Source organism: Pongo abelii, chromosome 4, assembly GCF_028885655.2.
Source record: "Pongo abelii isolate AG06213 chromosome 4, NHGRI_mPonAbe1-v2.0_pri, whole genome shotgun sequence".
NCBI classification, from domain to species: Eukaryota; Metazoa; Chordata; class Mammalia; order Primates; family Hominidae; genus Pongo; species Pongo abelii.
In genome coordinates, this window is record NC_071989.2 from 151,376,513 (window position 1) to 151,398,954 (window position 22,442).

At 42.1% G+C, this 22,442-nt stretch overlaps 1 protein-coding gene across 11 annotated transcripts in view; it reads left to right on the forward strand.

The window, feature by feature from the left end:
- Positions 1 to 22,442, forward strand: part of ARHGAP26 (Rho GTPase activating protein 26) — a 462,069-nt gene that overhangs the window by 237,546 nt on the left and 202,081 nt on the right. For all 11 annotated transcript variants that reach the window (XM_009241146.4, XM_054556004.2, XM_054556006.2 and 8 more), the window contains exon 12: positions 6,244 to 6,280. In XM_009241146.4, the coding sequence (XP_009239421.1) occupies positions 6,244 to 6,280 (37 nt within the window). The remainder of the gene's footprint in view (positions 1 to 6,243; positions 6,281 to 22,442) is intronic.

Here is a 22,442-nt window from a genome sequence, read left to right on the forward strand (position 1 = left end):
TTAAAAAAGATTAAGAACCATTGATTTAAAAGTTGACCTTAGATTGTCTCCTTTCCTTTCCCTTCATCTCTTAATTAGTTTCAGTTGGTTATATTACATTGCCAACAAGACCAATGCCACGGGGTCCCTCAAATGACATTTCCCATCCTTAGTCGTTTATCCCATAGGGGATACGTTTCCATCACCAGAAGATGCTTTTTGTTTTGTTTTTTTAAACACAAAGTGGGAAGAGAAGGAAGGAGGAAAATGACAGTGATGAAGATGAAAGTTAATCCTTGTAGAATGTTCAATAGGCCATAGAATTTACATTCAGTGCTGTATTGAATATTGTATATCTACGATTCCATTTAATTATTACAACAATCCTAAGAAGTGGAGAGTATTAGTATCCCCCTTTTTCAGATGGCAAGACTGAGGTCTGGGGATGATAACTGATGTGCATGTTAGCCAATAAACAGTAAAGTTGGACTTTGAACCTAAGCAGTAGATTACTACAAATCTGTTGCCACTGACAGAAACAATTCAAAAGAGCAAGCTCTTTTGACTCTAGTGATGGTGGACCCATTTTGTCACGCAGAGGAGATGAGATGATATTCGATGGTGTAGAAGCAGCCCGTTGTTTTAAGATGTTGACACATTGCCTTATTCAGTGTGTCTCCACATTGGTACATCAGGGGAACAACCAGGTTGGAGGAGACTTGGAGAAAACCTCAGGGGATCATAGAGTTTGGATGTGCATTTAGGTAAAGATGGTGCAGTTTAGAGAGGAGCATGAGTTTTAAACAAATTTCCTTATGAACCTATTTCCCCAGCATCTTTATTTTGTCCAGATTTTGATCCAAAGTGTGGTATGCCTAAGCTCTAATGCAGTTGTGTGTGAAAGGGAAAAGTTAGATTGTTTTGTCAAATTTTTGCTTTACTTATGTCTTTAATATCTACATTTGAAAAACAAGCCTCTCTGCTTTCTCCGTATGGCTTGGATAATGGTAATAAAGGTACTCATAGAAAAATTCTGGGAATCCAGATGACTCTGTGTATTCTCTGTTAATTCTGTAGGGACATGTAAACTGAATTGGCTCAGCAGTGAACAGAATTTATTGCAAAATCACATCTTGGTGCAGAGGAAGCATATGAAGGCTTTCCTCACCCTCCTTTGATTTATTAAATTGTACTTTCATTGTAGCTTCTGGGTAACGACTCAGAATTGCTGTGCCCTGTGATTTGTATCAAAAAGCTACTCTCTGCCCCTGGTGTTTATCATCAGGATCGAACCCTGTGTTTCAGAGAGAATATGAAGTGTTACTTCTACACTAGATGCCAGCTGGTTGCATGGGTTGGTGGTAAATACTCCAGGCTAGAATCAGAAGGCTGTTCCCAGTTTCATTTTCTTTCTGACTCAGGGCAAGTTCTTCCTTCTGGTGATTCACCTGCCCAGCTGCCCACAACATCTCACCTTTATCATCGTCATCATCATCATCGTCGTCATTGTCATCATCATCATCACAATGACTTATTGATCATGTGGTTAGTGGTTAAGTGCTTGGGCTCTGGAGACAGACCGTGGGAGTTCCTGTCTGGACTCTGCCCATTTCCAACTGTCTGACGTTGGCCATGTGACCTAACTTCTCTAATGCCTCAGTTTTCTCATCTCTGTGACAGGAATAATTAGGCTGGTATGAGAACCAAATAAGACAATGCACACAGAATGCTTGGCATGGTGTCTGGCACATGGCAGGGGTTTTGTCATCATCATCATTATTAACTTCTATCTGTCATAATTATTCTTTAATGACTCTTAGATGGACCGTGATAAGATAAAGTAAACACATGTAATTTCTCTTCTTCAGAAGCATATACTTGAAAATAGATACTTGTTGGCATGGATCTTTAACAAATCTTCATATACAATGGTCAGTAGAAACTAGACTATACCTACATCAAAGTATAGAAACCCAAAGGAGATAATGTTCCCAGGTTTTAGAGTACTCTAGCTAAGCAGAACAGGTGGAGCTTAGCTTCAGTTGGGTTGTCGATGCATCAGCTGTTTCAGTCTTCTGAGGAGCCACAAATCAGGCATTTAGTGCCCCTTGTCCACTTGGGTTGCTCCTGAAGAGTTGGGTTCTATTGTATTAAGGTAGATGCTCTTGAGAGGCTTACCTGAAAGCATATAAATTTGAGATTGCTAATCATAAGACAAAGCTATGGTCAAAGTGACCTTTCAGGACATTGCTATTGCCTCTGAACCTCAGTCGGATGCTAGTGGGCAACTGTGAGATCTGGAGAAGAAGGATAGCCCAGAGCAGACTCACCATTTCCAAAGGGTGAATTGCATGCTCTTTGCTTCTGTCAGTATAGAAGGTATTTATGAACCATAATACCAACCACTGGAGTGACTTGGTAGTGATATACATTTGCCACTGCCTAGAAAGGTAAAAGGGTATTGGAACATCCTTTTAAAGGCAAGATAGAGTAGTACACCACTGACCAGCTCTGTGTCCCTAGACAAACTGTGTAACCACTCTGGGTCTCAGGTTCCATATCTTTAAAATGTGAGTAATACTAGACCTCATCCATATGGTGGTTGCAAGGATTAGATGTTGCCATGTGTGGCACTTGGTAAGTGCTAGGTAAACAAAACCATTCCTGCTTAGTGCTGTGACTGAGCCACCATCTGGTTGCTTCCCCACCCTGGGCCTTCTTTGTTGGGCCCTGTAGTCACAAAGTCCTGGTAAGCAGGATTTGTTAGCTTCATTTCAAAACTCATTCTCTTTGGCTCATTAACCCAAACCAGACAGAGATTAACAGCCTGGCCTCAGAGAAGCAGGTGAGTACATGTTTCTGGTGCCTTTGGCTCATTGATTACCCTTCTCCAATTCAGGGAATGCTTGGGTGTTCCAGGAAGGGGTCTCCTGAGACCCAGGAAACCTTGAAAGAAAGTAATTTGGCACAAATTCATCTCCTAATGAAGGAGGGCTGGAAGTCCTGCATTTTACTATTCCTTCTGGATTTTGCCAGCTATAAATAGAAGCAAGTTTCCCTTGGATAGAATGTTTGAATTTACTAGGAGAAATGCAGGGATCAAGGATGGCTGAAAAAAAATACTTGCCAAAGTGCGGTCTTCTCTTCTGCACTTCCCTTGCCCAACTTTCCAAGGTTAGTGAATGCTGGTCACCATGGATTGCTGGTCCTAGCTATTACACTGTGACCCATTTCACTCACAGGTCACAAGGCTCTACAGGATCGGATTGCTGCCCCTCTGCCCTATCCTCGTCTCCTACCCCTGTCTGCATTGCACTGATTGCTAACCACACTGGCCTTCTTCCTTCAAATGCAATGACTTTTCACCTTCCAAGGACCTGTACTTTCTGTTGGCACTAGCCCCCACATCTTCCCAAGGAGGTGCCCCTCATCATTCAGGCCTGCCGCAAACGTCACCTCTTCCGAGAAGCATTTCCTCACCTAAAGTCCACAATACACCCCCGCTTTTTTTTTTTTTTTTACTTTCACCGATGTATTTATCAATATTTGAAGTAATCATAAATGTGCATCTGCTTATTTCTGTTTTCTTCACTAATTGGAAAGTTTTTTAGAGCAGAGATTACAGATGTCTAGTTCATCTGTATCCCCAGCACCTGGAACATTGCCTGACCATTATAAGCACACAGTAAATATTTGTTAAAATGCATGGATAAATAAATGAATCGCAAGCAACATGGGAAATTACTATTTAGGAGGTCTTCAAACTTTTCAAAGCCGCTATGCCCTTGTTCAATAGCCACATGAGTAAAATGGATAAAAGCCAAGGGAGGGGTCATTTGGTCTTAGCTTCTCTCCAACTCCTTTGTTTGTGCAGGTGTTGTAGGGCTCAATTTGGAAACCATGATCCAGCTCAAGTTCATTTATATAGATGATGCTGCTGAGGAAGAATGGGCCACGGTGTTTCCTCTTTTAAGTAGAAATTACACAACCTCTATGTCAGCCTCCACCTAGACTTGGTGGTGACTTTTGCCCTCCCCTCAAATTCCATGAATATTAAACGTTTCTTTTCTCAGTAGTAGAGTCCAAAGTGCTTGCATTGTGTTGTGCTGTTTCAGTATATTTCTTTGGCACAATCTCATTTGATGTTCACAGCAGCTCTGGCTGAGTTAGTCAGAAAAACCTATCATCGCCCACATTTTATAGATGAAGAAATTAAAGTTCAGCAAGATGAAGTTACCAATGGGGAAGCCCAGGCCAGGATCAAAATCTTTTGACTCCTTATCTCTAGAACTTTTAGGTATATGCATTGATGCCTTTTCATTCATTAGACAATCCTCTTTAAGTACAGAAACCTGTTCTCTTTATCCTCATCTTTCTGACCTTTAATAAGTGGCCTGGTAGCTTTAGTTTTCTTTAGAAAATTAATAATGAAATGGGATGATTTGTTATATTTAGAGCTTGATAATTCAAAGACCTTCTTGGGCGACTCCTTCAGTTTACAGATGAGGCAATAGATGCCCAGAGAGGCTAAGAGACCCAATGACACAAAGCAGCTGAAGGGCCAAGTGGGACCTCTTGACCAGCCATTCTCCATCATATTTCTTAAGTGAAAAATCCCTTTCTGGATTTAATGGTTCTTTTCAGAGGTAGTTGCCTTGGTTTCTTTAGGGGTTAAATAAGTGGTTCTCAACTGAGAGTAGCCATTAGAGTCACTGGAGGGATATATTTATATATATACATACATATATATATATATTATGATCAGGTTCACCTTATGCCTTTCTATACCTACAGAACCTTAATGACCAAAGAAGGGCTTGGGTTCTATGATTTTTTTAAAATTTATTTTATTTATTTAAGACGGAGTCTTGCTCTGTTGCCCAGGCTGGAGTGCAGTGGCACGATCTCGGCTCACTGCAAGCTCGACCTCCTGGGTTCATGCCATTCTCCTGCCTCAGCCTCCCAAGTAGCTGGGACTACAGGCACCCGCCACCATGCCTGGCTAATTTTTTGTGTTTTTTAGTAGAGACGGAGTTTCACCATGTTAGCCAGGATGGTCTTGATCTCCTGACCTCATGATCCGCCCGCCTGGGCCTCCCAAAGTGCTGGGATTACAGGCGTGAGCCACCGTGCCCAGCCAATTTTTTTCTTTTCTAAAGTAGAGGTTTCATCTTGTTTAATTATGACAGCATATCAGAGATGGGCAAACTGTGATCCACAGACTGAATCCAGCCCACCACCTTCTTTTGTAGAGCCCATAAGCCAAGCATCATATTTACAAACAAACATCTATAATTGACTTTATAAGGAAAACTAACTTTGAGCACCAATTAAGCTAAATATCAACCTCTCTTAAAAAAAAAACTCATTCTTCTGATTAGTAGGCTTGCATTTCAGAAAATCATACTCAAATATTATTAGATTTTAAATTTTGTCAAAAAATTTATGAAAATGTACTTTCTATCTTGTTGTAGAAGTACCTACATAATGTCATTGATTTTGCCTCTTGGCCTACAAAGCATAAAATGTTAATGTCTGACCCATTGCAGGAAAAACTTGCTGACCCTTGCAATATGTCATTGTGTCTTTTATATTGGGTATTTTCTTTTTCTTTATTGGGGTACTTTCCCTTTTTATGATTTACATTATTTAAGGGGTTTCTATGGAAAATATATATTCTCCTTATAACATTCAAACTTCTAGAAGTATGTAGAGTAAAAAGTAACAGTTCCCACTCCCCAGTATTAACAGTCAACAGTTTTTGATGTAAAGGTCCTGACTTTGCCACTAAGTAGCTGTGAGACATTAGTTAACCCCTCTAGGCTTCATATTCTCCATCTGTGAAACAGTGATAATAACAGCTCCTGCCCAACAGAATTGTCATGTTGATTATTTCAGATCATTCATGTGAAATGCTTAGCACATTGCCTGGTGCGCAGTTCATGCTTAATGATTTGTAACTAATTTTAATTTTTTTATCTTTTCTATTTATGTACGCATATACATTTACTTTCTTAAAAAGAGGGAATTTTTTTTTCCCACAATAAAGTTGCACAGATGATTCTGATGCACACACATTTAAGAACAGCTAAAGTAAATCCTGAGAAGTAGATAATTATTGAATGGGTTCATATTTGGGAGCCAGAAATTACCTTCCACTTCATGGTGCAAACTAGGGAAAATGAGGAAGATAATGGTTTTCTACAGTGAACCTATAGGGTGATATAAAATGCACACAAGTGAATTTTTATTTTTATTTTCCAGGTCTACAACTCGAACAAAGACAGCCAGAGTGAAGGGAGTAAGTACGATGCTTGGGTAACCTTCTACAGCTGGGGTTGGGAGTGGGCTTTGAGAAGTTGCTACTCCAGGTGTGAACCACCAGGCGGTGCTGTGGGCATGGTGGGTTGGCCCCAGTTCCCGAGTGCAGTGGGACATGCCTCCACCCCAACTTTCCGCCAGTGACTCCAGAGGGACGGTAAGTGAGCCTGGCTGGCAAGGCTGTAGTGACACCTTACATTGAAATAACGTGTCACACTTCACAAAGCATTCTCGTGTACATTATCTCCTTTAATCGTATGTCTTAAGACTTATAGCTCATCACCACTTAAAAATTACTTAATACAACAGTACTCAACTCCAGGAGAGCCTTATCCTGTGGGAAAGCCAAAGTTGCTCTTGCCTCCAGCACGGTCTCGCTCAAAGGACTGGAGAGACAATAACTATGTTAGGTGATTTCTTAGTAACTCTGTTTTCTTTGTGGTCTCTTGGGGGAGGAAAGAATGGTGATGAATTCTATGGTAATATTCTTCTCTGATGGAAGTGTCCCTGGGCAGCCTCTGTAGAATGTAGTGCATTTGCCCTGCTGCTGCCTGTAAGCACTCTGGTTAATCATGATTTCCAAGGGTATCTGTAACCTTGTAAAGGCAATGGGATTAAAATGAACCTGCTACTGGTAGAATGTTTGGGCTGATTATCTCCTTGGTGTATAGGAGAAAAAACAAAATCCTTCCAGGTTGCTGCAAGAGTACAGAGGAAATCCTGTCACCTTGCTTTGTAAAATCCAATTGAGAAAAAATTTAAAGGTTGCTCTACTGTGAATTCCAGTTGTGTTAGGAAAATCAGTAGAACAGTGCCTCTCCATGTGGACCAAAGGATGAAGTTGTTTTTTTCTGAAAGCCGTTATAGGACAGATATTTTTCCCCCCTTTCTTTATCTTCAAAATATAATTTTTTACCCAGGAATTTTGTATGAAATATTAAGTAATTTGGAATGCCTGCTGTGAGTAGGTTGAGAGGCCTTTACGAGATGAGAAAAAAATGTTCCCCTCCACCTCCAAAAAAAGTAAAATGAACAAGGGAAAAATTTCAAGTAAATATGCAAGGAAACAAAGAAGTAATTCCACCCTACCCCACCCCCAATTAGGTAAGATTGTTTTAGAGCACCTGAAGTCAACTCTGGCTAACTGAGGCAAAAACAGTAGTAACAATAATGAAGGAATATGTAAGGCTGTATGGTAGCTCATAGTATGGTCGGAGGAGCTGAAAAGCTAGGCTTGGGAATAGACGAGTTCTGGAGACCCAGGAACCTGGTGAGAAAGGGTCTTCTGGATAATACGATAAAGTTCTAAACTGTTTGTTGTCCTTGCCTCACCTTTCTGAGCATTGAGATTCCTAGGCATCAAGTTGGTCTAACTTGGGTCCACCCAGGGAAAAACTGTACATTTTGATTGAGAGTTTCAAGACTGCTGCAAAAAATGGGAGCAGAGTAGTTTCCCAGAGGGAAATCAGGGAAGCCATCAGGACCAGAGGGGATGGATGCCAAGCAGGCTACACTAACAGATACTCACACCTGGCCCCACCTGGGACACACTGCCTCCATAATAAAGGACCCAAGAGTGGTGGGGGAGGAGAGGCACGTGAATGGAGACCTCCCCCCACACCAGCCAGAAGTTTACTTGTAACTTGTGACCTTATGAACCTACATCTCTCTACTTGGGATAAATCCCAATAGATTTGAAAGACAACCATGGCTCTAGTGGTGGGCATCCCAACTGGTTCTGACATTTCTTAAGGCATTTCGAGAATATGCTTTGGAATCCTTAAAAAAGTGACCACCCTCTAACTCCCCAACGGCTTATCCTAAAGGAATCATTAGAGTGCAAAGATAGTTTGTACAATAAATAAGTTTGTTGGGGCGTTGGTGATAATAGCAAAGAATGAGAGACAATCTAAATACCAAATAGGGAGTTGGCTAAATAAATTAAGGAGTAATACACAACCTTTGCAAAGAACCAGAGAGGGCTGGATATATTTGCAGAAATTGTGTTGATAGTTTGTTAATGACTGAAATTTTAAAAACATTAGGCTATAGAACAACATACATAATAGCATGCATTACTTGACCTCCCTCGAGAAAAGAATAAGACAAACAGTTTTATTTTGGAAAATATAAGCAGTTGTGACATTTTGCTTTTTGCACCTCATTATTCACAGAGCAAAGAGAGTTGCTTGCCTTGGGTGTCTAATGATTCTTCAGTCATTACCCTTTCATCTAGCACACAGCAGATAAAAAGATGGGTTAAAAAAGTTGGTCACTTTTGCCAGCGCGGTGGCTCATGCCTGTAATCCTAGCACTTTGGGAGGCCGAGGCAGGCGGATCACAAGGTCAGGAGTTCGAGACCAGCCTGGCCAACATGGTGAAACCCTGTCTCTGCTAAAAATACAAAAATTAGCCAGGCATGGTGGCACACGCCTGTAATCCCAGGTACTCAGGAAGCTGAGGCAGGAGAATCACTTGAACCTGAGAGGCAGAGGTTGCAGTGAGCCAGGATCGTGCCATTGCACTCCATCCTGGGCAATAGACTGAGACTCCGTCTCAAAAAAAAAAAAAAAAAAAAAAAAAAAACTGGCCACTTTTTCAGGAGTCGTTTAAATAGGAATTGTTTTTTTTAGGGTATTGATTGATTTCTAAGCTGGCAAACCAGTGTCATGGTCTGGTTTAGTGCTTCCTTGCCCTTTTTTGAGTTTGGACCCTTTCCCACGTGGTACAGGTTCTTAGCTTCCCCTCCTTGGTGGGGTTGTTGTACTGTATCTCTTGATGGCAGTAATTTGCAATTTAATGCAAACCCATAGGGCTCATCTACCACAGGTGGCGCTAATGCTCTGGGTCTTGATTGTTCTGCAACACTCCTTCTGTTTATGACACAATCTAAACTCTTTTAAAGATATGAAGCCAATCTGATATGAATTTAAGAGTGAGGCACTGCTCTTCTTAACCAGATTCCAAATGTCTAGAGTCCAAATTCCCAATGTCCGGCATTTTCCTTTCTAGGAAATGTTTTGGTGGGAATTTCAATGCAAACATTTTATCACAGAGCCAGAATGTTCTGAAGGAGCAGATAGCAAAAGGGAATTTCTGAATTCGTTTGCTTTCATCTCGAAGTTTCTCTCAGGGCATACGGTGCCTGTGGAGTATAAGACAGGGCCATAAGTAATGTCTGTCAGCTGCTGGTATTTTCCAAATGACCCAGTTGCCAGGGAGAGGATGGCAGCTGATAAATATATGTACATTTCTTTGCAGAGCCTTTTCTTCTCCTCTTCTCTATGCTCTGTTTGGATCTCAGGTTTAGAGAGATGAATTCATCACACTCCCCTGTTCATGGCACATTATCAGCACAGGTTTCTTGATTCATTCATTCTTTCCTTTTGTTTCATTTTATTTATTCATCCATTCCCTTTTAGTTCTTTTTTCTAAAATGTGTGTCTTTTATCTTCCTGTGTTCTTAATAAATGGTGTGTGTTAATAAATGGTTCTGGGTCTTGTTTTATTTCTTACTTTGTGCCCTCATCATTGTGTCAGGAGTCATTCGTATTCCTCTGTGTCCTTCTATGCTGTGGCTTCTGATTACTGCATAATTTGTGGTACACAGCACTTTGTATCTGTTTTTGTAGAGATGTACTCCATCTCCTCATGCCTCCAACTCCTCACCACCACTCACACCACCACAAGGGACATCTTTGTACATGTCTTCCTGTGTGAGAATTCCTCTGGGATACACCCACCCAAAGCATTGCTGGCCAAAGGCTATGCATATACTTAGTTTAAGCACTCTCTTGTATTGTTCTCCAGAGTGGTTGATCCACAGTCCCACCAACGCTACATGCAAATTTCTCCATTCCTGCCAACTCTCACCAGTATTCAGCTCTCTAATTTTTTGCCAGTCTGGTAGGTGTAAAATGATAGTTCATTGTTGTTTTAATTTGAATTTCTCTGGTAATTAATGAATTTGAGCATCTATTCATAGGCCTGTTCGTTTACTGGGTTTCCTCTTCTGTTAATTGCCTATTCATGTCCTTTGCCCATTTTTCTATTTCAGTTACCATCTTTTCTTTTTGATATGTAAAAAGTTCCTACTGATTCTAGATACTAATCCCTTGTTAGATTTAGCCAGTTTAAATATGTTCTCATCTTGTCATCTGCCTGTTAATACATGATATCCTTTGACTATAAAGCCTTCAAAGCCTTTTTATATATTCAAGTCGTCTCTTTTTTGCCTTCTGGTTTATGATTTTCAAGTTGTGTTTTGGAGAAGGCCTTTATGACCCATATCACAAAGATGTGTACCTATGTTTTCTTTTATTGGCTTTATGAGTGTGTCTTTCACATTTAAGTTTCTAATTTAGCTCATTTCCACCACTGTATGAGATGTTCCATGAAGATCCATTCTTATTTTTATCCTTGGGAAGAGTTAGTTTTCCTATCAACATCTACTAAGCTATCCATTCTTCCCTTGATTGATTTGTAGTGCCGGTGTTCTTGCATTTTAGGTTTGCATATTTTAGTTCTGTCTCTGAGCCCTTTATTCAGGTTTTTTGTGTAGCTGTTTTTGTCCCAATACCTCTCGGTTTTTAATAATAACTTTGAGGCAACTCTTAATATCTAGTTATTTAAGTCTTCTCTATTTATTCTCCCTTTTGAGGTTTGACTTGGGTATTTATGAGTCTTTACCCTTCTGTATAAATTCTAGAATAAGTTTAAGAAGTTTCTCCCAAAGTAAAATTTTTCTTTGGAATTGCATTGAATCATACAGGTTATTTGGAGGAAGTTGACACCTTTGTAATACTAAGTCATGTCTTCCAAGGGCTTTGAATGTCTTTCCATTTATTCAGACCACCAATGTTTTTTATTAGGATTTTATTTTTCTGCCTAGAGATCGTGTGTGCTCCTGGTCAAGTTAACCCCTAAATACTAAATTTAAAAACCAGTATTTTATTTTGCCAGCCCTGCTACCCATGGGGACCCTTCCTGGATTTGCTTCTAGAATGTCAGGAATCTATATCAGTGACACCAGATTCTCTAATTGGTCAAACTCTTACCTAGTAGAGAAGTAAAGGGGAAAAAGGGAGTATTGGTAATAAAGAAGAAAGTATGATATTGTTTCTTCTTAAGCTTTTTTTTTGAGGAAGTGGTCACTGCCAGTGTCAGTCACCTAGTTATCTGATACTTGTCATTGATTCGCCCCTTTCATTATTACAAAGAACAAGACTTCCCTGGGCAAGAACCGTTTCTCCCATCTCACCCCCTGCAGCCCCGTTTGCTGTATCTCCCGATGTCTTTTTGTCTTTTTGCTGTTCCCTACCTTTGGGTACAAGGTAGGGAATATCTTTAGGGAGTTATAAGATTTACTCCCCAAAGACTATGAGAATTGGTTCATTTTTCTTTGTAATGAGTCCAGGTTGGAAGCAGGATGAGAGGCCTGTTCTCAGCTCAGGCTGCTGTTGTCGTGCCGTCCCACCTGAGGGAAGGTTAGAAAGCCGAGAACTTGTCAGAGAGAACACACCAGTCCAGTGCAAGGGAGTAAGAGAAGAGCAGGCTCTTATAGTGTGAGTTGGTCTTTTCCAAGTTTGACGTTTTAAACAACAAATGTCACTGCCTACTTAACTCTAAAAAGATTAGCTTGTTTACAGGAATGCTGACCTCCCATTTTTTCTCCAGCTGCTTGAAGGCTGAAGTCTGACAGATTGAGGCAGAGAGGGCTCAGTCTCCTGATCCTGACTTTATAATGCCACTTTCCTCCATGTGGGTATTAACTCAGATTCCATAGGTTAATCGGGTTATGTTGAAAGGAATATGCTGAAGTTGCTGCAGGCATGCCTTCTCATGCATGTCAGGACCTGGCTTAACACTGGCCATCTGGCTTTTCAGAATGGCATTGTGTAGTTCACTCCACTTCTCACTCTTGTTCAACATTTTCCTGTTACTCCCACCTGGATCTTGTGCTGGATGAAACTGCAGGAGTCCAGGCTTCCTGTAGCTCTTCCTTCAGTGAATGCCTCTAGAAGTTCTTGCACTCCTGGCCTCACACGATCCTTCCATCTTGACCTCCCAAGGTGCTAGGATTATAGGCATGAGCCACCATGCCCAGCCTTCTGGGAGTTCTTAAGGGCAGGTGGCACTGAGATATATGAGTACCGAGAGGTAAGGACACTCATAACTAGAACATACATCTGTCTCTACCTTTAAAGCTCATGTGATCTGCTGTGGAGGTTCAGACCACAGGGGAACAATAGACAGATGGCCCAATTACATCGTGTGGGTGTATGTCACATTCATACCATCTACAGAAGTACCCAGGGTGCAGACTACATGCCCAGAGCTCATGGATTTGAGAGTGAGTTCAGAGTGGGATTCCATCTTGGTTAAAAACACTTAAAAAATGGAAATTTCCTCCCTTCTCTCCTCCCCAGAAGAAGAAAATATAACACTTCCTCCTCTTTGCATCCAAGTCCTAGTCCTTTCTTTCCTTGTGGTTTGTTTTTAATCTAGTGCTTTTTTTTTTTTTTGAGATGGAGTCTTGCTCTGTCACCCAGGCTGGAGTGCAGTGGCGCGATCTCCGCTCACTGCAAGCTCCCTCTGCTGGGTTCACGCCATTCTCCTGCCTCAGCCTCCCGAGTAGCTGGGACTACAGGTGCCCGCCATCACGCCCAGCTAATTTTTTTGTAGTTTTTAGTAGAGACGAGGTTTCACCGTGTTAGCCACGATGGTCTCGATCTCCTGACCTTGTGATCCGCCCATCTTGGCCTCCCAAAGTGCTGGGATTACAGGCGTGAGCCACCGCGCCCGGCCTAATCTAGTGCTTTTATAAGAATCCTTTATATTTGAATAAAAATGCTGAAGAACCCACTGCAGTTTGCCAATTTGTCATTCACACTGGGAGGTGGGGAGAAGAGCAGTGATTGTAGAAGGAAATATGAACTCATTGTAGAATATTACAGAAATACAGCAAAATGATCTTGAAACATTCAGTCAAAAATCATTGGTAATATTATTCCGAGAGATATTTCCTTCTTGCCTTTTTTAAATGATGTCTTGTATTTTGTCAATGTCAGTATGAATTTTAATTTAACTGGCATTATGTTGAATATGCTTGTTGTATTCTGCTTTAAAAATTACAGACATTTTCTGATGTCATGAAATGTTTAGAAGTATCACCTGTCATGGTTGTTTAATATTCTGTCATAAGACTATATCTTAATTTGTTGAATCATTTACCATTGTTAGACTAATGTTCTTTCCAGGTTTTTGGTATTATGAATAACATTGGCCTATGTTATTCATAATAGCTTCAAAAGTTATTAATTTCATCAGTTATTGGCCTTGTACATCAGCCTTTGTACATATCTCAGATCGTTCTCTTTGGGTAGATTCTGCCACATGGATTAGAGAGAGGGTTTGCATGGAGGAGTACTGTGTGGCTGGTGTAGAATAGCATCCTGGGTGTAGAACCTTGGACAGGTGGTGCGCCTCTCTAAGCTTCCATTTCCTCTTCTGTAAAATGGGGATAATAATACCCCTGCTTCATAAATTCATTGTGAGAATGAAAGTTCAGCACATTAGTATCTACACATTAGTTGGTAAGTGCCTAATTACTCTTGGTTATTGCTCTTATCATCTGGCCAGGCCAGTTACTCTCACAACAAAAGGAAAACCCACTGGAAAGGAAAAGCCAGCTGGATTGGTAACACTGATCTTGAAGGGAGGAAGACAACTTGCTACTGTTTCTCAGTCTTGGTGATTTATAAGTGTTCATTCATTTAATCCTCGTTACTGTATTTCTCAAAGTGGGGTGTGCACACCACTGGTGGTACACTAGGTCATTTGAGAGATATATTTTAAATTACCATTTAGATTTCTATATTTATTTTAATGTGTATTGTGGGGAACATAAGTACTCTTAAATCCCCTGATTTTATTTTATTTTATTTCATTTATTTTTTTGAGACCCCCGTCACCCAGGCTGGAGTGCAGTGGTGTGATCACGGCTCACTGCAACCTCTGCCTCCTGGGCTCAGGTGATTCTCCTGCCTCAACCTCCCTAGTAGCTGGGATTACAGGTGCCTGCCACCACACCTGGCTAATTTTTTTTTATTTTTAGTAGAGATGGAGTTTCACCATGTTGGCCAGGCTGGTCTCGAACTCCTGACCTCAGGTGATCCACCTGCCTCAGCCTCCCAAAGTGTTGGGATTACAGGCATGAGCCACTGTGCCTGGCCAATCCCCTGATTTTCCAAATGTTATTGCTTAGCACAGGGGTCCACTTTTTTAGTAAAGGGCCAGATAGTAAATATTTTTATTTTTATAGGAGTATTCAACTCCGCTGTGGTAGTGTGAAAGCAGTCACAGACAATATGGAAATGAGCAGGTGTGAGTGTTTTCCAGTAGAACTTTGTTTTACAAAACAGGCAATGGTGAATTTGGCCCAGGGACTGTAGTTTATTAAACCTTGGCTTAACACAAGGCTAAGTTTTTAAAATTAGTCTAAATAGGATGGCATGAGGTTTTGACAGGGAGCATGAAAGTGTCACATGATGGGCTGCCATTTGCACAAATGCTGTTCACAGCAACTGAGTTTCCAAAGGAGCTCACAGGCTTAAAGAGGTCAAGGGAGCACAGTTGAGAAGTAGTGAAGCTCATACTCAAACCCTAGCCTGCCTCATCGCCAGGGTCATTTTTTTCCTGCGACACTTCATATGCTTGAAGTCTTTGATCCATTCTGCCGTCCTGTTCATATGTGGTCCACCCATGGGGGCTGGAAGGAATTTCATCTTCAGACTCCAACATCTAACCCCTCTAGTTCTTTGTGGCTGAGGGGCCATCCCATATTCCTTCTTAGTGCACCACCTCATTAGAGCCCTCAGTGGTTCTTCAAACACCTGTGCACAGTGCTGCGTGCACAAGGGTCACACATTTCACTGACTGGCTTCCCCAGGGTCAGACCCTTAGCGTGGCCCACCACTCTCCCACAGGGATTTGGCAACACAACATAACGCTTTATATGTTGTTTCTGTACATCCACTCATCCTTCTTTAGGCCGTCATTCAGAGCAAACTCCCTGATGGCGTTTTATTCAGGTTTGCCTTGTTTTATGAGGACAAGATTGAGGACCAGGAGAGGAGATGGGGAGGGACATCATTACCATTGCTCTGTTTCCCATTGTTGTGCCTCTGACTGTACATTTCCTTCATCTCTGTGCCTTAGCTTCCCTTGATCTGTAAAACAGAAAAGGAGATTTAGGCTTGGCAACTGTAGGGAAAGCCTTGATGGGATCGCCTGGGCCGCTATTTTTAAAAGGCTTCTAAAGCCTTCAGCCGTTACCAGAAATCCACCGTCTCATGAAAGCAGCAGAGGGCAGAAAAGAGGATTTTTTTTTCTTTTGCTTCTAGTCACCTTTGGCCTTTTGCTGTTAGAACACCCACAGTTGAGAGGCAGGAGGAGGCAGCCACCGGTAACCAGGATCCTTTTGGGATCAGAGCCATCCAGAGGCTGCCAGGCCTCTACTGGTCGGTGGCTTATAAATAGAACATTTCCCCTTTTAAACCTGAGAAGGGTGGAAGGCATTAATGGGCACAGTGGCCTGGCCTTCTATGCACTGGCCCACGAGGCAGTCAGCTGAGTGCAGCATCCCCTCCAGCTTTCTCTCCAGGCCTGCCAGGTCTGAGCTGATAGAGGACAGACACTCTGCCTCCCTCCCTTGCCTGCGTTCCTTCCTGCCCTCCTCCCCACACCCTTTTTCTTTCCCCTTTCTCCTTTCTCCTGTGCATGCAGTTTCCGTGGCCACCACTTTCATCTTCTGAGCCACAGTCAGGCGAGGTGGTATAATTCTCTCTCTCCATAGCTGGTGACTTTCTACACCTCAGTTTTCATTATGAGTTGCCTGTGCAACACAGTTGCTGTGGTACATTGAGCTTGAATTATATTTAGTTGAGCTGTAATACCCCAGCTCTACAATAGCCCTGGCTCAGAGGGCAGGGGGCTGGAGAGAGAAGAAGGGGCAGGAACAACTTGTTTTTGCAGATATTTTATTATTTGAGTTCCCAGCTATTTTGCTTGATGAGACCCTGGCCCCCAAAGCTATGACTGGTGGTGGTACTCCTTGGACTCGCATGGATAATCAGAAGCCTTTCTGCTTGTCCTAAAAGACACTTGACAAATCCACCCTCTCTCTCAGCTAGCTTTAGACTGGCAGATGCAGACAGTGTATGCCTTTGCCATGGCCTAATATTCCCCTTTCCCTCAGTGACGTGGGCTCTGTACTGACAGCAGGCTGCAGCCTGAGCAGGTGTGAGCCACCTGTTGGCATCCCAGTCTGGGCTTCAGCCAAGAGACAGTGAGCAGGTCCCTGGCTACATCTTTAACCCCTAAAGTCCAGTGCAAGGGGTTATTGAGACAGAGACTAAAATATTTCCCCCACTGCCACTGAGTACAGGCTTCCAGTTATTGTGGTTAATGTTTATTGAGTACATACTGGGGAGTGGTCAACATGTTCACTGCTTGATATACGTTGTGTCATTTGATCCTCCTAAGAACCCTATGAGCTAGATACTACTATTGACCCTGTTTACAGATGTGAAAACTGAGACTTCATTCTGAGGGCAAACTTGGTCACTCCCTGCACTGATCAGAGTTGTCAGAGCCTGCAGCTCACATTCAGCATGTAAGATTGAGCAGAGGGTAGAGTAGTGCTTAGAAGTGTTAGCTCTGGAGTATTCCACACGTGGTTTGAAATCCCAGCCTCAAGAATTACTGAGTGTGTGATTTTGAGAAATTAATTTCACCAGGCCTCAGATTCTTTGTCTGAAGGTGGGAATAGTTTTAATAATTAAGTCTTTGGTTTTTTTGGAAGAATAAATGAGGTTAGGATGGCCATCCTTTGCTCAGTGGTGCCTGGTATTATCGGCAATGATTAAATGTTGCCCTTTATTCTTCTTATTACCAATAATGTCATCATTATCCAAAGCCAGAGCCCATTTATATAAAAGCATGACACTGTACATGTCATGTACAGTGTCATGACAAGTACACTTTAAAAGACAAGTCTCTTTAAAGTTCCTCCAAGCATTGCCTTATTTGATTTTCACAACACCTGCATCTTATATGTGAGGGGAATGGGTCAGAGAGGTGAAGTATGTCCAGCTTACACAGGCAGTTTGTGGAGACACCAGGGCTCAAATCTTAGGCCTTTGATTCTGAATGCCCTCTCTTTCCCTGCCCTTCGCTGCCTCAGAGTTTGTTGTGACCAACAAATTGTTCTTAAAGCATTTCGAGGTAAGAGGACAGATAGGTAAATGCAGGAAAGTGACCTTGATGGGCAGAGGCAGTTGGTTCTCTGTTTGAAACACTTCCACCCTCAGAAAGCTGGTGATGATCTCTTTTGGTTGAGAAATCAGTGCAAAACCACCAGGCCTCAAGGCAGAAGGGAATTGAGGCCACTGTGTAATTCATTCTCAGGATGTCCAGATCCCCATGTAGGAGACAAATGGTCCTGATTAAGCTGGTCGGTGTTACTGCAGTGTGCATTAAGCCTTGCTCTTTCACTGCTATTCTGATTTGGAATTTTAAGGAGGACTAGGAGATTGCAGAAGTAGAAACCCACAAAGAAACACTCCTTCCATCCCAGGCCGATGTATAGTCCTCAGCCTGTGCTGTGCAAGAACCTACGTGCTGTTACCTTGGATGCCTGTCTTTTGCCAAGAATTGGAACACTCTTTAGAACCTCCCTTGACTGTGGCTGAGAGCTGGTAGGTTTATTCCCATCCAGGCAGGTTTTTGTTTCTGTTCCTGCTACCTATTTTACTTTACTCTATGTCTCTTTCAGCTTATTTTTCTGTGTGTTTGTTTTCAGGAAACAATGAAAAAAAAATAGATGCCTTTGTATCTGGCAGGCTAGGGAAGAAAATTCTGACTAGCAGTATTCTTGCTTTGAGGTCAGGGTATGAATGAGATCTCTGTCAAGCCTGTTTGTCTCATGCTTCCCACTGCAGGGGCCCTGAACTCTAGAAGGTACCAATATATGCAGCCACCTGTCACTATTCGAGGCTTCTAGAACGTGGAGACTTTTGGCCTGTTGGCTCCTCGTGTTTCAGCTGGTGAAAACATGGATTGTATTTATTCTTTCAGGAAATATTTATTGAGATCAGTCATGAACAGGGCAGATTGTCTCTGCTCTCATGGAGCATATACAATGAAAAGAAATTGACAACAAAGAGTAAGCAAGTAGACAAAGGTATAATTTCTGGTAGAGATGAGTACTCTGCAAAAATAAGGGCTGGTGGATAGAAGATAAGGGAGAGGAGAGAGATTTTTGATACCTGGAGCAGGAAAGGTCTCTCTAAAGAGGTGACGTTTGAGAAGAAACCTGAACAAAGAGAGGGAGGGAAGCGTGTCAGGAGTGGGTAGATGAGTGTTGTTGATGGAGTGACCAATGTGTGCAGAGGCCCTGAGGTGACGTGAGCTACTTGTGTTCTAGGAATATCAGGAAGAACAGTGGTGCCCGAATGGGAGAAGGCCCCGGGGGCGAGTGGTCAGGTAGGCTAGGGCTAGACCATGTGGGGCCAGGAGATAAGACTGCATTCTTAGTGTGAAGAGAAGTCACTGGAGAGTTGTGATCAGGTGCATGACATGAGCTGATGTATGTTTTTAAAAGATGACTCTGGCTGCTGGTGGGGAATAAACCGTAGCGGGGTGGGTGGGGGTGGGGGGCGGGGGCAAAATTGAAGCAGCTGGGAGACTGCTGTAGGCAGTCTAGGCGAAGGATGATGGCAGCTTGGATCAAGGTATTAGCAATGGATATGGTGAAGAGTAGTTAGATTCTGGATATGGTTTTAAGTTATTAGTGACAGGATTGGCTAACGGATTGGATGTGGTGTGTGAATTGGATATAGGGTGTGAGAGAAAGCAAAGATCAAGGGTGATGTTACTGGAACAGAATATCTTGCAGGTAGAATATGGTCCTCTCCCATCTCATTCTTTTAGCCAGGTTGAACATAGTGCATGTTCTGGGACACATTAGGACTTGAGCTCCCCAATTTATTATTTCTGTCACCTTCATGATTTTTTTTGCTTTTTTTTTTGAGATGGAGTCTTACCAGGCTAGAATGCAGTGGCACAATCTCGGCTCACTGCAACATTTACCTTCCTGGTTCAAGCGATTATCGTGCCTCAGCCTCCCAAGTAGCTGGGATTACAGGCACCTGCCACCACGCCCAGCTAATTTTTTTTTTCTTTTTTTTTTTTTAGTAGAGACAGGGTTTCACCATGTTGGCCAGGTTGGTCTCGAATTCCTGACCTCAAGTGATCCATCTGCCTCGGCCTCCCAAAGTGCTGGGATTCTGGGTGTGAGCCACTGCACCTGGCTGACTTTTTAAATATATGCATATACTACTTTTATTATTAATTTACTTACTGGTTTTAAACCAATTCATCCCTTGTTTACCTCAGTTTATTTAAAAAAAAATATTTTGCTATGTGTGATAAATCAGTAGATTTCTAATATTCATTAAAATAAATGTATAACTGAGAAATGTTTGTGAACCTCTTGGAATCATCCCATATGCCAAAGTGGCACAATCCAACATTCCATATTAAGATGCATAGCACTGGCAAATAGTTGTTGTCCAGCAGGGAATGTGGTATAGATACTGGCAATTGACTAAATTAAGTCATTTTTGTTTGTTTTTGGTGGTAATAATCTTAATTGCTTAGTATATAGTACAGTGTTTTTCCAAGTGGGGTTCTCGCATGTACTGATGCATAATTGCTGGGAGAGGGCCCAGAATCTGCATTTCTGCAAGTGCATTCTTGTTCACTGGAGCTGAGAGCTGCTACTGGAATAGAAATGGTGGGATCCACAGAATCTGATCCCCAGCCCCCAGTTCCTTTCTGACTATCTCTAGCAGAAAGCAAAGAGTAGAAGAGGATGAGCCCAAGAGTCAGACTGAGTTAAATAAAATCTTGGTTCCACTACTCACTGACGCTATAATCTTACAGAAATTCCTTAACCTGACTGAGCGTAGGTTTCCTATCTACAAAATAAGGATGATGATGATGATGATGATGATGGTGATGATAAGAAAATGATGCACCTAACTGTGTAGCTCAGAGCAATGTAGTCTGTGCTCAGTAAGTATTAGCCACGGTTATCATTGCTGTTGTTACCACTTAACATGAGTCTGGCTTTCCTCATCATAAAAACTTAGCAGAGATATTGGGAAAATCAAATGAACTATAGTTTATTAATTTATTTTATAAACTGTAATGTATTATCCCTCATTACACTCATTAGTGTGAAAACACAGTAGTTATGAGTAAGAAGAGTAGCAAGACTTACCCCATGGGGTTATCAGAAAGATAACATGAACTTGAATATGAAAAGTATTTCATCAACTGGAAGGTTTCATTCAAATATCAGGATATAGTAACATTCTAATATTGGTAATACTAGGTAATATTGGTAATACTAGGTAATATTGGTAATGATCATGTATTGAATACCAAGTAAATCCCAGTTGCTATACATTTCGTTTGACCCTCATAGCATCCTGTTGGGTTATCCCCATTATACAAGCGAGGAAGGTGAGCCTCAAAAAGGTGAAGCTAAGGTCATATCCAGCCAGAGGTGGCTGAGGCAGGGTTCTAATCCAGGTCTGTCTGGCTTTATAGCTCGTTCAGTTTCCACTACCTACACTTCTGTCTGTGTGACTTTAGTTAATATTAAAGTTAGTTCACATTCCCTGAACATACCAGCCAGGGGGCAGAGAATAGTCTGGTGTAGGGATGGTGCATGGGGGTCCCTGGAGTGCTGATCTGGGATTAAAAATTGGCTGTGGGTAAACTCCACAATAGAGAATGCACACCGGGATAATTAAGAACCAGTTGGCCACCTTTCCTGGGCCCCACTGAAGCCTCTGAGAGCTGCCACCATGAGGACAGCTTTCCAGGGGCCACAGCCCAGGGAGCCCTGGCAACCCTGGGGCTTCACATGATTAGGGGAAAACAGGCAAGCCCTTCTGGTCTTCCCTCTGTGTGTGTGAAAATTGGAAATTATTCTTCAGGTGGAATTTATGTTCATTTCAATGTGGGTGGTTTTCTCAATGGCTTTTAAGGGTGCTGAAATTGATTAAATTCAGAATGAGGGAGGCCAGCAAGGCTGTATAAAAAGCAAATCACATTGGAAAATTGAGTAAATTTCTGTGGTGAGAACATGCCCCTGAAGTGGCCTGCTCACAGCAGCTCGACTATTTCCTGTATTCATCTGTCCATCCGTGTTAGAAATCCTTTACTTCTCAGTATTTTTTTTTTTTTTTTTTTTTTTTGAGGCAGGCTCTCACTCTGTTGCTCAGGCTGCAGTGTAGTGGCATGATCATAGCTCATTGTAACCTCAACCTCGTGGGCTCAAGCCATCATCCTGCCTCAGCTTCTCAAGTAGCTAGGGCCACAGGTTCACACCACCATGCCCAGCAAATTATTTTTTAACCTTTTTGTAGAGATGAGGTCTCACCATGTTGCCCAGGTTGGTCTCAAACCTCTGGCTTCAGGCGATCTTCTCACCTCATCCTCCCAAAGTGCTGAGATTACAGTTGAGAGCCAGGGTGCTCAACCTCAATCCTCTTGTTTTTATGCATAACCTACAGTGCTTCCAGCAAATTCCATTTCTCCCACAAAAAAGGTTTGGTTTGTGTTTTTCTTTTTAATCAAAGGAAAATTGAAAAAGTTTCCTGGGGAAAAAATTCAGACTAGGAAAAACTTGTTGAATACCAGCTTTAGGGACAGTAACCCTTTCTAGTTCATGTTAAGGCTAATTCAGTAGATTAGCTCCTCTCCTTTGGATGAGGATTTCCCTTCCCAGGGTTTGGTTAGAATTCCAGGGATGCAGGTATGGGGTTGTTTGGGGGCATGTCCTAGTGTGCTGTTTTTATAGATTATATATATGTGTCCATCAGTCAACTTATAATATGGTAAGTTTTCTTCTATTCAAATTGGGCGATTTGGCCACTTCTTGCCAAATTTCTTGGTTTTCTGAGTACTGAAGGTTGGAGTTGAGCAACTGCAGGTCAGTGATTTTCAGAAGAGGGGCTCTTGAGCCTGAGGAATCAGGTCTCACAGGTAGCATGAAGCTCTAGCGG